At 44.4% G+C, this 13,910-nt stretch overlaps 4 protein-coding genes across 4 annotated transcripts; 3 read left to right on the forward strand and 1 right to left on the reverse strand.

Annotated features, from left to right (window-relative positions):
• Window positions 1-354: 354 nt before the first annotated feature.
• On the forward strand, window positions 355-2,032 carry F4817DRAFT_344487 (zinc-binding oxidoreductase CipB). The gene has a single exon (XM_049304155.1). The coding sequence runs from the start codon at window positions 757-759 to the stop codon at window positions 1,894-1,896; it is 1,140 nt and encodes a 379-aa protein (XP_049156904.1). The 5' UTR covers window positions 355-756; the 3' UTR covers window positions 1,897-2,032.
• Window positions 2,033-2,497: 465 nt separating this feature from the next.
• On the reverse strand, window positions 2,498-4,785 carry F4817DRAFT_360243 (MFS general substrate transporter; the record flags this gene model as incomplete). The annotated part of the gene is made up of 7 exons (XM_049306257.1): window positions 2,498-2,893; window positions 2,958-3,118; window positions 3,170-3,673; window positions 3,731-3,802; window positions 3,942-4,116; window positions 4,179-4,307; window positions 4,363-4,785. The coding sequence occupies 7 exons, from the start codon at window positions 4,783-4,785 to the stop codon at window positions 2,498-2,500; spliced, it is 1,860 nt and encodes a 619-aa protein (XP_049156905.1).
• Window positions 4,786-6,571: 1,786 nt separating this feature from the next.
• On the forward strand, window positions 6,572-8,066 carry F4817DRAFT_367046 (transferase family-domain-containing protein; the record flags this gene model as incomplete). The annotated part of the gene is made up of 1 exon (XM_049307064.1): window positions 6,572-8,066. The coding sequence occupies one exon, from the start codon at window positions 6,572-6,574 to the stop codon at window positions 8,015-8,017; it is 1,446 nt and encodes a 481-aa protein (XP_049156906.1). The 3' UTR covers window positions 8,018-8,066.
• A 3,846-nt stretch (window positions 8,067-11,912) lies between these two features.
• On the forward strand, window positions 11,913-13,563 carry F4817DRAFT_367048 (FAD-binding domain-containing protein; the record flags this gene model as incomplete). Its single annotated transcript, XM_049307065.1, has 3 exons — window positions 11,913-12,194; window positions 12,248-12,492; window positions 12,558-13,563. 3 exons carry the CDS (start codon window positions 11,913-11,915, stop codon window positions 13,561-13,563), a joined length of 1,533 nt encoding a protein of 510 aa, XP_049156907.1.
• Between the last annotated feature and the right edge of the window lie 347 nt (window positions 13,564-13,910).

A 13,910-nucleotide genomic window follows, 5' to 3' on the forward strand; every position in this document is an offset into this window, starting at 1 on the left:
TTATTTATTGATTCCTAAGTCCGCGTCGAACAAGCCGGGTTTAACGCTTGATGTATTAAAGACGTTGATTTAGTGTTAGGTTACATATCTGTTGGCATGGGGCTCGGATTCAGAATTATGTAAATAGTACTTCTTAATCTAGCAAATTTATGTCCGCTTTTGTGGTGCTGCCCTGGCTGCAAATTCACCTTGTTACTCGGATGACGCCTAGCCCCGGGTAGTTCTCAACTCTGCCTCGTAGATATACATTTTTATACTGACGATTTACTTTCCATAGCAGCTAACGTATCAAAAAATAACATTCAAATAATTTCCCTTAAAATTGTATAATTTTAAGATTAATTTTTAAATAAACCACCTATGGTATCAGATCACATAGATCTAGATTAAAACGGTTAGTAACAAGCGACACTACCTAGTTTATAAACCCCTCGTTTGGGTCCCCGAGGGGTACAAGAATATTAGCTACGAAATTGTTTAATGATTGACATAGGTACATGGCGTATACGGCTATTATCGCGCTGCAGCAAACAAATGAGTGCAGGAGTACTGTTGATTCGTCGTTAGAACCTCTTTGTCTTGCTTGAAACCACTAGGGATCCTAGGTAACCAACCCCTTCGGATCTAAGAGGTACCTAAGGGAAACATGTTCAGGTCCGTAGTGTGTAACTTGGACTCCCCCTTCAATATTCCACGCCAAACTCCTAAGCTCAGCTAGCTGAAATATGGTCTATTCCCATACAATACACGTACACGATGCCTCCTGAAAACCACGCCGCGTATCTCGTGAACTCACGCGCCAGACCACTTGAAGTTAAATCTGCACCGTATACGGCCCCCGGGCCTGACGAGATTGTTGTCAAGAACGGTGCTATTGCCGTCAATCCAATAGACTACGGCAAGCAGTGCGGTGGTGACCACCTGTTCGGCTGGCTTAAATACCCGATAGTCCTCGGAAGCGATGTAGCTGGCGAGGTCGTTGAGGTTGGAACGGGGGGCAAGGCAGCCCAGCTGTTTAAACTCGGCGACCGAGTCGTAGGCCATGCTGTTGGCCTCGATAAACGATCATCTAAACCATCAGAAGGCGCATTCCAAGAATACACCGTACTCCGGAGCCATTTAGCTGCAAAGATTCCGGACGATCTATCATACGAGAAGGCCTGTGTCCTACCCATGGGCATTTCCACAGCCTCCTGTGGCCTTTTCATGAAGGATTACGCCGCACTGAGATACCCTACATCGTCGTATGAATACCCTAGCGACCAGACGCCGCCAACTGCATTCATCGTATGGGGTGGCTCGACCAGCGTTGGCACCAACGCTATCCAGCTCGCAAAGGCCGCTGGATACGAGGTCCTCACAACAGCGTCACCTAAAAACTTTGAGTATGTGAGTGAACTAGGAGCATCACAGGTCTTCGACTACAACGACCCAAACACTCCCAGTGCTATGATAGCTGCGCTAAAGAATAAGAATTGTGCAGGTGCCATCGCTATCGGTAAGGGGTCGCTTGAGGCCTGTATCGACATCGTGGCCGCGGTCCCCGGCCGCAAGTTCGTTGCGCAAGCAAGCATTCCTCTCGATGCGGCGAAGGTACCGGGGAATATCGCGGGCCTAGTTGGTGTCATGACGGGTTATATATGGTGGAACGTCTCCAGGACTTTCCACGCAAAGATAAAGGGTGTGTCGGTGAAGTTTATCTGGGGCACCGACCTTATGGCAAATGAAGTCGGCGGGATGATCTACAATGACTTTTTGCCTGTTGCGCTTGCCAGTGGGCAATACAAGGCAAAGCCGGAGCCGCAGGTTGTAGGAAAGGGCTTGGAACATATTCAGGATGCGTTGGATATAAATATGAGAGGTGTTTCGGCTGCGAAAGTTGTAGTTACTATATGAAGGCGGATTGTGATATTGGACTCGCGATATATTGTGTAATAGTCATCTGATTGACTGTATTAACGGGGTGGCTAAAGTGATACACCCACTGGCTCGAGTGTGTGTACATTCGTGGATTGGTGTTAGATAAATTGATCTATTGAACTAACTAATAAAATGAAACATTATTATTTTTTTACAAACACTCAAGATGAATCTGAATGTCTGAATGACACGTGACGAGCAGTCACGTGTTGAGATGTACTAAGGTACATCTCACAATTGGTGGGAATTGGCGTATGACCAACAAAATGAAGCTATTCAGAGTTAATTTTATTGCTGTAACCCCTAAATTTAGGGTGTACCATGTGGCTCTTGTACTAGGTACCAAGTGTGAGTTGAAATTAGATATACTGTCTTACTTAGGAAGACGTTTAAATACATACGGTTCGGTCCAGTCCTTCATAATAATCACTAATAATAGAAAGGACAACTCTATATTTAATATAAACATTTACTTATCACTCAACGCACTAACATCTTATATTTAAATTAGCATTGTCAAAACATTTCACATCATACCTAGAATGCTTCAAGATAACCGGATATCCGAATACCTAAATCACTCGTTCGATATCTCAGCTTCCTTGTCCCGTTTGACCTTCTCTCTGATATTATCCCAACCCAAGTACCAGCCAGCAATAAACGTGGGTACGGCAATGCCAGCAGCGAAGTACCAGATTCGTCGCAAAGCATGTGAGTAAGCCAACAAGACACCGGGTAACTGTTCTTGGCCTACGGCCTGAGCCAGTGCTGCTGCCGTTGTACCAGCGCTAATAACAACCTGGGGATTAACCCCGGGTGCGTCCTGCGGAATAATGTCAATTAAGCTGTTAGTGAGAATAGTCTGCGAGATGACGGTCATAACGGCTGCACTTAGATTCTGTAGAAATACAAGCGTCGACATAGATGCTGGAATCATGTGTCTCGGAAGGTGATTCTGCACAGCAAGAAATGGCTAGAGCCGTGTAAAGATATCAGTCTCCTAACTTTCCTAGGGCTTGAACAATTTCTGAACATACTATTGACATAGCAAGACCTCGACCAATACCAAATATAATCTGATATCCGATCCAAATTCCCGTAGACGTGTGTGGTGAGAGAAGACTTAAAAGACCGCACCCGGTAGCGTTAAGAATAGCACCTAGGATGACGAATGGGGAGTAGTATCCAACCCTCTGAACTGGATTTTAGTTAATGATTAGTTTATTGTTGTTTTGAATATTTTGCTTACCCAAGCCCCCTGCTATGATTCCAAAGATCATCTGTGACAGAATGTTAGGGAGGACATCCACGCCGCTCATAAAGGGCGTAGCGGCGCGAACGGTCTGGAAGTAAATAGGCAGATAGTATGCCGTAATGAACATTGTCCCGCTCAAGAACAAACCGGACACGGAGCTAGCCCACATGACACGCTTTCTGATCATCGAGAGCGGGACCATGGCGGTGGCACCCTGGTACCAGTCCCAGATCAACCATACGATGAAATTAGCGCCCGAGCCGCAGAAAAGACCAATGACCTGTGAGCTATCCCACCGGTACTGATTCCCACCATATTGTAGCGCGAGGAGCAACATGATGACGGATGGCGCGAAAAGCACAAACCCCAGCAGGTCGAAGTCTACAATTGCATTTTTGAAGACGTCTCGCATCTTTGGTTTCGCAATATGGTCTGGAATTTGAATAAAGGCGATTATAAGGGCTACGGCGCCGCCAATTGGGAGATTGAGATAGAAACCTGGATGTATTAATAATGATAAAAGCAGTATTAGCATGAGGATGGGCCATGGCTTACACCATCTCCAGGTTACGTATTCTGTAAAAGCGCCTCCGATGAGTGGACCAAATGCGATACCTAACTGGCCAACTAGGAACATTTAATTAGTTAACCCTATGAATCAGGATCGAATATACCTACTACTCATCAGGGACCCGACCAGAGCTTCAAGAGTTGTTAACCAATATCTCTAAAAGATGAACCCGGAATTATTTAAAATACCTCTTACCTTGTTGACGGTGAGGTGGAATGCAAGAGTTCATGATAATAAGCGTTCCGTTGAGTAGACCCGAGCCACCCACTCCAGCAACCGCCCTCCCTCCGATAAGCATGGCTGAGGACGAAGCGGCACCACATACGGCGGAGCCGGCCTCGAAGAGGATGAGGTAGATAATAAAAGACCACTCCAGGAAGAATATTAGTTAGGGGCCTTTTAAACGGTCCATCCGTCCGGTAATAGACTTACCTTCGAGTTAAACTTCGAGTATATCTTTCCTCCAAATGGCTGTAGTGCCGAACAGGATAACTGGTATGCGCTACCGTACCACCCAACGTCTAGTAAGGAATGGAATTCGTCGGTGATATAGGGAATTGCCTGTCGAGGTTAGTCAACACGGGTGGTTTGCGTTAGGGAATGAAGTATTGCGTACGGTTGCTAGGATGGTATTGTCTAGCATGATGAGGAAGTAAACCATTGTGGTTGACAACATTACCAAATACAACTTGGGACCCTGGATATATTCATCATGAGCATCTTCTTTTGCCTCTCCCTCTGGTTGTAGCCTTTCTGCGGTCGACTCATGTTTCCCGGGTCCTAAGTCAGTAGAAGTTTGTTCTTCAAACTTCTTATTTGAAGGTGGTTTTTCCTGTGATGCTATACTGGGAACCTTTTCTTCGTTGGATGCCTCGTTGGGTGAATTCTTCTCATGTGGACCCTCTTCGTGTGTCCGAGGCGCTTCATCATCTAGTGCTATCGTGGTAATTGTAGTTGTTATTTGTTGCGAGATGTCAGATATTGGCTTGCTTTCTTCGAAATTACCACCGGGTCCATCGTTCGGTGCTGGGGGGTCCATTGCATTTACTAAGGAGTAAGGTAGTAAATCCCGGTGTACCTATCTTGGATCAGTACGGGACTGTCTCAACTCCCAATTCATACCTATTATTGAGAAACTACCTAAGATACGCCCGCTAATTTTCTGCTTTTTTTTCTTGGTAATGCCTTGAACATGAAAAATATGGAAAGGGGTAATTCTGGATAGAGAAGCTTACAGAGAAAATCATGACTCTGCCGAGTTATCCAGGTGGATCTGTTTTGCTAAGGAGGTAGGCCGGGTACTTTGCACATGGTTCTGTGTTGGTGTCCAGTTATGTGAGTATCCGGATTAATACATGTACGACGATCCTAGGAAGAAGGAGCAATTCATGATGCCGACGAGTCGTTGGGGTTGTGGTATATCCTTACTTTGTTGCACGGAAGTCGTTAACGAATTTGATGCAACTCCGGGATGGCCTTTTAATATATCAGTTTAGCTCATTCACCAATAGCATGTCCCTTTCATAATCTACGTCCTACCCCGATGAATCCCATCTCGCCAATGTTATGTAAAGCCGCAAGCCTGGTGGTAGGGTTTCCGGAGTTTGTATCTAAACCTCTCCGTGATCTCCATAGTTTTTGAGTTATGTTACTCAAGTAGGTAGATTATCCGATATGACTGTTGTCACCGATCACTGTAATGATCTGGACAGTGTCACGTTATTTACACCCGGTATTCTTGGGATGAATCTTCATTATAATATCATGATCATTTCATCGATAGTCCTAACTACATGAATAGGAACATCTACGCTATCAAGCTAGCACTGGGACTGTAGTAGTAAGCCGAAGTGTATATCACGCCTCTGACCACACAGACATGGCTATCAAGCGAAGTGACGTGTATCTCAACAGAAAGCTCATACCGCAATGTCCGATGGGGACGTTATGCATTTGATATGATACTATTTTAAATCGAAAATCATTATGAAGCACAATGGAAGTGCCATGGTATGATAAGCAAATGCTAGTTTCCGTTACGAAGTCACCTCCAGACATCAGCACAGGGACCACCTCTATTACGCACATCACATACCTTATATAGAAACGGCTCTGTCATCTATATATTTTACACGTCACCCTCCCACTCGGATCTATCTCCGTAGTAATGCACGCCATTATTATTTCACGTCGGGATCTGGCGACGGCTTCTACGAACTTGAGGACTAGACGTCTCTATGACTCGCTCCGCATTAAGGGGAAATTAAAGCCATTTTCAGTTCACGAAACGTACGTGGCTAAGAGTGGTAGGAAATCGATGTTGTGGTCAATACCTCCACAGCAAATGCGAGACTTATGGTGTCGCTATCGAAGAGAGTAGCATCCATGGACATTCGGACTATTAATTCACTTTTCTCAGCGGAAGATGTTATCACGGAGATCTAAGAACAATGCTTTTATGAGAAGTGTGTCTTATCTAATGATGGCATAGATAAGTTATGTCCGAGGAGCTTTTGATATGTGGAACTCTACTGGAACAGGATTCATTGAGAAAGCTCGTCGTTCGACAAATTTACTTTGCGGGAGTTCCCGTGTGGTATAACATACAGTTTCTATGGTAGTGAGGATTGGCCCCGGAGTTATTTCTTTATTTCTCGCGCTGGGTGAATCGAACGATGTTAGAACGGGTGGTAGATTATATATATAGGTGATGTATAGTATATAAGACTGTTCAATGATAATGGATTTATGTGTGAAAGGAATCTAAGATACAATGCGCTTCAATATACCCGTATCGACACTATTTTGAAATATCTAAACTCACTATGCAGTCTGGACCTATTCTACCGCAATCCGCTCTGGGGTTAGGAGACGCCCACGCCATAAGCGATACGTCAAGCCGCTTTCAAGACGTTATCGGCCAGTTCCCTCAGCTCAAGACATATAGTCATGCCTTAGCTATTTTCCCTTTGAATCCGGGGGTATCTCAGGATTCCGTCGTTGCTGCGCTGAAAGATGCAATAAGCCAAATCATTTCTAAGATTCCCTGGCTTGGCGAACAGGTGGTCCACGAAGGACAAGGGCTCGGTAATTCGGGCATAATCAGAACACGACCATTACCCTCAGGCATTTCTGGTGGCGATATCCTGTATGTGAGGGACTGTACAAATCTCTGCCCTTCTTACGAGGATATAATACAGCGAGGAGGCCCTCTCTCCTCACTCGATGGCAATATTCTATGCCCTTTCCCTGGCTTCCCCATGGGGTATGATGTCGAGAAGATGGGGTTTGCACCTGTAGTGGCGGTCCAAGCAAGCTTCATTAAGGGTGGTGTGATCCTTAACATCTCCAACCAGCATAATATGGTAGATACGAGTGGGGTATTCGTCTTCAATTCTTTACTTGCAATAGCAATGCAGGGCAAAGACATTCCACAGGCTTATGTCGACCAGGCCAACATAGACCGAACCAAGGTCATTCCTCTTCTAGATCCCGGACAACCAATTCGCGACCATAGCTACCTCCTGAAGTCAGCGTTTACTCCTACGCCTGCGCCACCGTTAAAACTTCCAGCTTCGCCTCTAAAATGGGCGTGCTTCCGGGTTTTCCAGAAGGCCATGCCTAAGATTAAGGCAGCCGCATCGATCAAAGATGAATTTGATAGTTCGGTGACCTACATATCCAGCAATGACGCGCTTTGCGCATTATATTGGAAGCGACTGGCCGCCGTGCGCGTCGCTAACGGTAGTGTGGCTCCTTCATCCGTGTCCAAATTCGCGCGAGCTATCGACGTCCGCGCCGCTGTCGGCTGCCCACCGGGATATATGGGGCAAATGATTCACCACGCTATCACGCGATTCTCATACCGAGACTTAGCGTCGCCGGAATTGACATTATCGACTATAGCATCACGCCTAAGAGCTGAACTCAACCAGTCGGCTAACGAGTGGGCGGTGCGCAGTTATGCTACCTTTGTGGCTGGTGTTGCTGATAAGGGGGAACTAGTATATGGCGGTGGCCTCAACCCGGCTCTTGATGTTGGATCCTCGTCTGTTTCCCAGCTGGTGACCGGCTTAGTCGATTTTGGCGTTTTGGGTAAGCCCACGTTGATGCGGCGACCTAATCTGGCTCCTTTTGGCGGTGTCATGTATGTTTTACCACCCGAAGATGAGTCCCAATACTTGCCTGTTATAGTATGCTTAAGCGAGAGGGACTTAGAAGGCCTGAGGCAGGATAAGGAATGGGGGGCAGCCACTCAGTACGTTGGTTAGCTGGGCACAGGACGAAGCAATAGCACAACTCCCTTGAGTACAATATGCCATTTCTTTTCGTCGAAGATATCATATATATAATCCGAAAATCCATCTTGGTTTTGTTTTCTCTAGCCATTATTTGGTGCTTGTACTTCTCTTTATCGTCTTTCTCCTTTAAAGAACATACTATGGGCTATTTCCCCATCACTCTTTAACTACCTAGGTATTACATATTTGAAGGCCTTGACTTACAGGAGCTGCTGGTTATGTTTATTAGAAGTTTAATAACACCGAAATTCCCCCGCGAAATCATCGCTTCATGATTGTGAAAAACTGATTGATGATTTAAAGTTGAAAACTTGGTAATTAAGTGTCGTTTACTACTTACCTAAAGTAGTAGCAAGGCTAGGATTAGGAATAGGATAGGAGCAAATATCGACATAGAATGTGAAGGATGAAGAATATAAATGCTTAATGTCGTTAGGGGATCCCGAAGAGAATCACGGCGGGATTTCTCCTAGCTCATGTCAAAATATAGTCATAATATTTTCCAGTTTCCATCTTAGTTCCTTGAGGTATCAAATATTACCTATATTTTACCATTCCCATCACTAAAGACTCGCTGTACTACCTAGCCAACAATCATGAATAAAAAAAAGCCGATTCAAATGCTTAGGACACTCCGCTATCGCTAGAACATACTTGAGCTCGCCTGGAATATGACTCAGTGTTTCCCGTAGAATAGGTTCGCCGAGCCTACATTGTGCCCAATTCTCAAGATACGCCTGAAACTTCGGAATGCCGCTCTCTTCATACTGCCCTAACCTTTTTAGAAGAACTTCTACGTCTGATCGATAGCCCGAGAAAGTGATTGAGAGCTTCTGCTGCACCGGTTTCGACTTGGGTGCGCTCTAAATTGCATTGGACTTGGAATTTTTCTGGTTAATACCAGCCCATGAAGAAATCCCGGGATGTTGAAAGTGGCTACCGATTGCAATGTTAGTCTTAAGGCAAATCCATTCGAAGCACACTAGAATCCAAACCCATTTGTCACCCGACAGGCGTTGGAATATTTGCAATACAGCTTCTTTAATCCGAAGCAAATTTCCTAAAGACGCGGCTGCTTTCTTGCTTACGATATAGTCACAATCTTCACGTCGTTCATTTCTAGCCTAGAAATAGCAGCGCAAATACATCCTTACTCATCAACAATAGCATTATTACAGAGCCAGGTACCTGGCCACGCCACCAAGAGCGAGTTGTACGACAGGTAAACATGGTCATATTAGTTGACTCTCGTGTTAAGCAATACATCTAGATCGAGTTTGAGGCGTTATTGAAGGAAGCGGATCCTAGGTATGGGATCTGCAATGTCTTTCATAGCGGACATCTAGGCCTTCTCGAGGTATATATGAAGTGAGCTGAAATGTAGATTACTTATAATGGTCATCATATAACAGGGTATAGGATAAACTCGGGCGTAGGTGTTAGGAGATAAGCAAATGTGTCTTACCTCCCTCCTAATATACAAATCATCAGGTACCTCAGGCTGAGTAGACTTCGAATTAATCGCATATGTTGATAACAATACATTCGGCCGACAGATTAGTTGCTCGTGAAACCCTGTTCGGGCATGAGACTCTATCGATGGAGGCATTTGGATAAGGCACATAACTCCACAGCCTCCTTTTACCCCAACAACCGTAGTCATGGGACATGAGATGAATACCTAACGACATAGAATCATCAACAAGATGATTTCCCGTTGATAATTCAAGGTATCTCCATTAATCGCCAATTTCCAATCCCTGACTATGAGGACAGATAATCATGGCTATAGCACTTATAAAGGGATCGCAGTCCATCTCGAAATACGATGCTTTCAAAACGAAGACCTTGGTCTTCCTTTATTGCCTAATTGAGACCTGTTCTTTCACAATGCACTTTTCTCGCTAAATATTCCCTTATGCCACGATGTCTTCAACTTCTACTAGGCTTGCAGGTTTCAAATTAATCGTCTTTTCTACAATTTCTAGGGCATCATAAGGGTGTTTTAAGAGATTGACAATTAGAACAGTTGAAAAACAGATTAGCTAATCACAGGTATTGAAGCATACATCAGAAGCGGTTGGCTTGCTTAGAAGATCTACTTGTCGCCCGTCATGGGCCATCCTATCCGAGAAGAAAGATGACTTATGTATCAAAGTCTTCGAGAAGCATTAGAATATCCTTCTACTCACGAAAGTCAGCAATAAGAATCTAGGGCTTGGAGAAGGGCCGAATAAAGGTCTGACAGATGAGTGAGTTCATCTTTATCACCTACTTAGCACACCAGACGCAAAACTCTCCCGTCGTGCTAGCTTCTTTGATCATGCTGAGATCATCTCTAAAACGCGATCTTGTTGCGTCTGAATTGTACGCGATGCTAAGCACGCGTTATGGTAGTAAGTACCTAATGCATATATAAAATAATATAGATAACGAAGATAGGTAGCAGTTGATGTGATAAGAACCTAACTATGGTTGTCCATCGGATACCAACATAATACGGTACATTGCCCATTTAAATGTGATTGGTTGAGTCTTTCTCCACCATTCCTAAGGTGGTATATTTTGGATCTTGTTTGAGTTCTGATTTGCTAATATAAGTGGGGTGTATACATGTGTCATGGGGATGTAGAAGCATTATGTCTATATGCCGTTGTTACTAATGGCTAATGGTCCTGGCTTAAGGGTCTCGTTTAGAGTATTGGAGTCCAAATTGCATATTAAGTCCTAATATGAGCATAGTTAACCGTATATCCAGGCAATTCATACCCGAAGACTACGAAACAGATAATTACGTCCTCCGTTGCCAGCTTAGGTCATGGGACTGTAGAATTGCTATAGTATTAGAACAAGGCGAGTTGGTCCGATAGTTTCTTCCTTATCGGATATAAGCAGCCTTGTAAATTCAACGTAAATCTTACTGAAGTAAGCGTACTACCGTAGTGCGAATCTTACTCGAGTAAGCGGCGTGTTAATGTGACTCTTACTCAAATAAGCGGGTGTATCTAGATGGAAGAAGAGTTGGCCGGGGGTGGCTACCTGTCATCTTAAGTGATATGAGCGAATTTAACATACCAACGTCTAGCCAGCGGCCCCTGGAGCCAACGCCCGAAGGAAGGGAGTAAGCGGCTGCTTACTTTCTCGTGATGATACCTAGCCGAATCCTATACCAGATTACCAAATTCATTGGGCTAAGGTTTGGTAAGACTACCTAAGGTAGAAATACTTGGGGATATCATAGAGACCTTAATTAACTCAACAGAACAAGTTATTCATTCGGTAAGTATTATACTAATCAGTCAAAAGTCCTAACAGAATTGATTTGCACGACCTAAATGGAACGTTACTATATTTTGTGGCTGTGATACAGCCTCCAGTCGCAGCGCATGCAGTATATCTCATGCTTAGCTACTTCAAGGTTCTGACCACTTAGTGATATGTCACGTTGACCTGAACCCTCAAGGCTGGTCAATCAAAAATTCAATCACATTTCAGCCCCAGAGAAATACTTGTATATGCCTACCCAGGCAGAGAGAGCATGGACCCCTGAAATAGGATTCTTGTCTATTTGGTGATGTCGGTTGTCAGGGTCAAAACAACCCTTGCGGTTATGGACATTGATGCTGATGTGATATAACGACTTTTCAATAAGTCAGAAGGTACTCAGATTTGCATACTTACCTTGTTAGTTTGTTTTTGATTAGAACATTGCCATGCTTCACGTATACAAACTTTTAGGACTTAGGAGATAGACTTAGGAGATATTGAAATATATAATTCCGTACAAACCTCTTCGGTAAATTTCGATTGCACTCACACATTCTCACCACTATCTTAATAGGTGTGCCTGCTCATGGTTCTCACAATGAAGAAGTTTGTTTCCCTCGTGTGTAGCCTCGCCCTTTTTGGGACCCTCGCGACTGGCGCGAGCATTCCTAGATACTTTCAACCGTCCGCCTTTACCCGGCGCCAGTTAAATGCTACACAGGTTCAGCAGGAGCTTGGTAGTGAGCTCTCAAACACCACTTCCATCTTCGGACCAGATGACGATCGCTTCACTGAGGCTACTACAAGGTGGAATATCTTTGCAGTGCCTAATATTCAAGTTGTGATTGAGCCTGGCGAGGAATCTGATATATCAACTATTGTAAGTGTTATAAGTATTATTGTATGAGTCCTGTTAGCTGACAATGACCCAAGGTCACATACTGTAATGAAAACAGTCTCGACTTCCTGACTGTAAACCGTGCTCATGGTGACACCCAAAGTCTTGGTTCCTTCAACGGTGTTCAGATCAACATGAAGAATCTTAGGAATATTGACATTCAACCTAGCGGTAAATCTGCTTGGTTTCAAGGTGGCGTCTACGATGGTCAAGCCACGACTTACCTTTGGGACCGAGGATATGTTACTACCACTGGATCCTGCGATTGCGTGGGTATGATGTACGTTGTCCTTTTTATCATCCCTTATCATTAGGCGATAAATACTTACAAACTTCAAATAAAAGGGGTCCAGGTCTTGGCGGCGGACACGGGAGACACGAGGGTGCTCATGGCATGATTAGCGACAATATCCTTCAGCTCAATGTTGTTTTGGCTAACGGCAGTGCTATTTGTGTCAATTCCAATAAATACAGTGATCTTCTATGGGGAATGAAGGGCGCAGGCCACAATTTTGGTATTGTTACGAGCTTTGAGATGAATATCTTCCCCCGAGGCCCGGAGACATGGCACTATCATAACTACATCTGGCGAGGCGACAAGCTTGAAGAAATTTTTAAAGCTCTTAATATTTTCCACGGTAACGGCACGACACCCGTAAATATGGCTTTCAACTTCGGAAACTTCCAAATGAACACGACAATAACCGATAAGGAACCGGTCATCTTCTGGACTTTTGCCTATCGTGGATCCGCGGAAGAAGCCGAGAAGCACTTGACTCTATTCAACGCGATCGAAGCGGTTTATGAAGAATACGATGATGTGTCATATCCAAAGATCTCTGTTGCCCAAGGCACGGATGAGGACAGTTCCCTCTGTCAGGAAAATCAAATTAGAATCGCTGCCACTGCAGGTCTTGAAGTGTACAACGTAACGGCCGAGCGCCTCATATATGATGGCTTCAAAAAACGTGTCGCCGGCAATCCTGTACTCGTCGCAGGAGGTAATATTCTTCACGAAGGCTACTCCACCGAAGCTGTTACAGCTCAGAACTCCGATGACTCCGCCTATCCTTTCCGTGCCGACCATCACCTAATGCTTTTCCAAACAGTCGTCCCTCAAAATAACCCAAGCGTAGAAAAGGCTGCTTGGGAATGGGCAATCGAGGTTAGAGACCAATGGAACGAAGGTCAGCCAGGGCGGGCTCCTAATGCTTATGTCAATTATGCCAACGGCTTCGAGCCCGTAGAGCAGATGTACGGCCACGAAGCATGGCGTCTGGAGAGGCTTCGCAACCTCAAGGCAAAATACGACCCTTCGAATCGCTTCCGCTTTTATAACCCAATCATCTGAGACCGGGCAATTGAAACTTGATTAGTCTATCTAAGTAGTTACTACTAAGCAATTTATTAGAGTAGAATAGAATATAGCTCCCGCTTTATAGATTAAGTGCATAGGTACCTTACCTACCTAGGTATCTACACAATTTCTTAAGCCCTCTCACAGTCCTTTAAATGTCCTCGCGTTATCCAATAGAACCGTATCTAAGGTACCTATGATAAAATATCAAACACTTAGTTACATTATAACACCTATTTTGTGTAAAGAAAATTAAATGTACTTGATCCCAGGTTGTATTCAATATACTTCACGATGTATGTTATCATAATGAAGCTCTATGCTGGATAGATTATTTCTAA

Source organism: Daldinia loculata (genome assembly GCF_022478755.1).
Source record: "Daldinia loculata strain CBS 113971 unplaced genomic scaffold F4817scaffold_42, whole genome shotgun sequence".
In the NCBI taxonomy this organism is placed as follows: Eukaryota; Fungi; Ascomycota; class Sordariomycetes; order Xylariales; family Hypoxylaceae; genus Daldinia; species Daldinia loculata.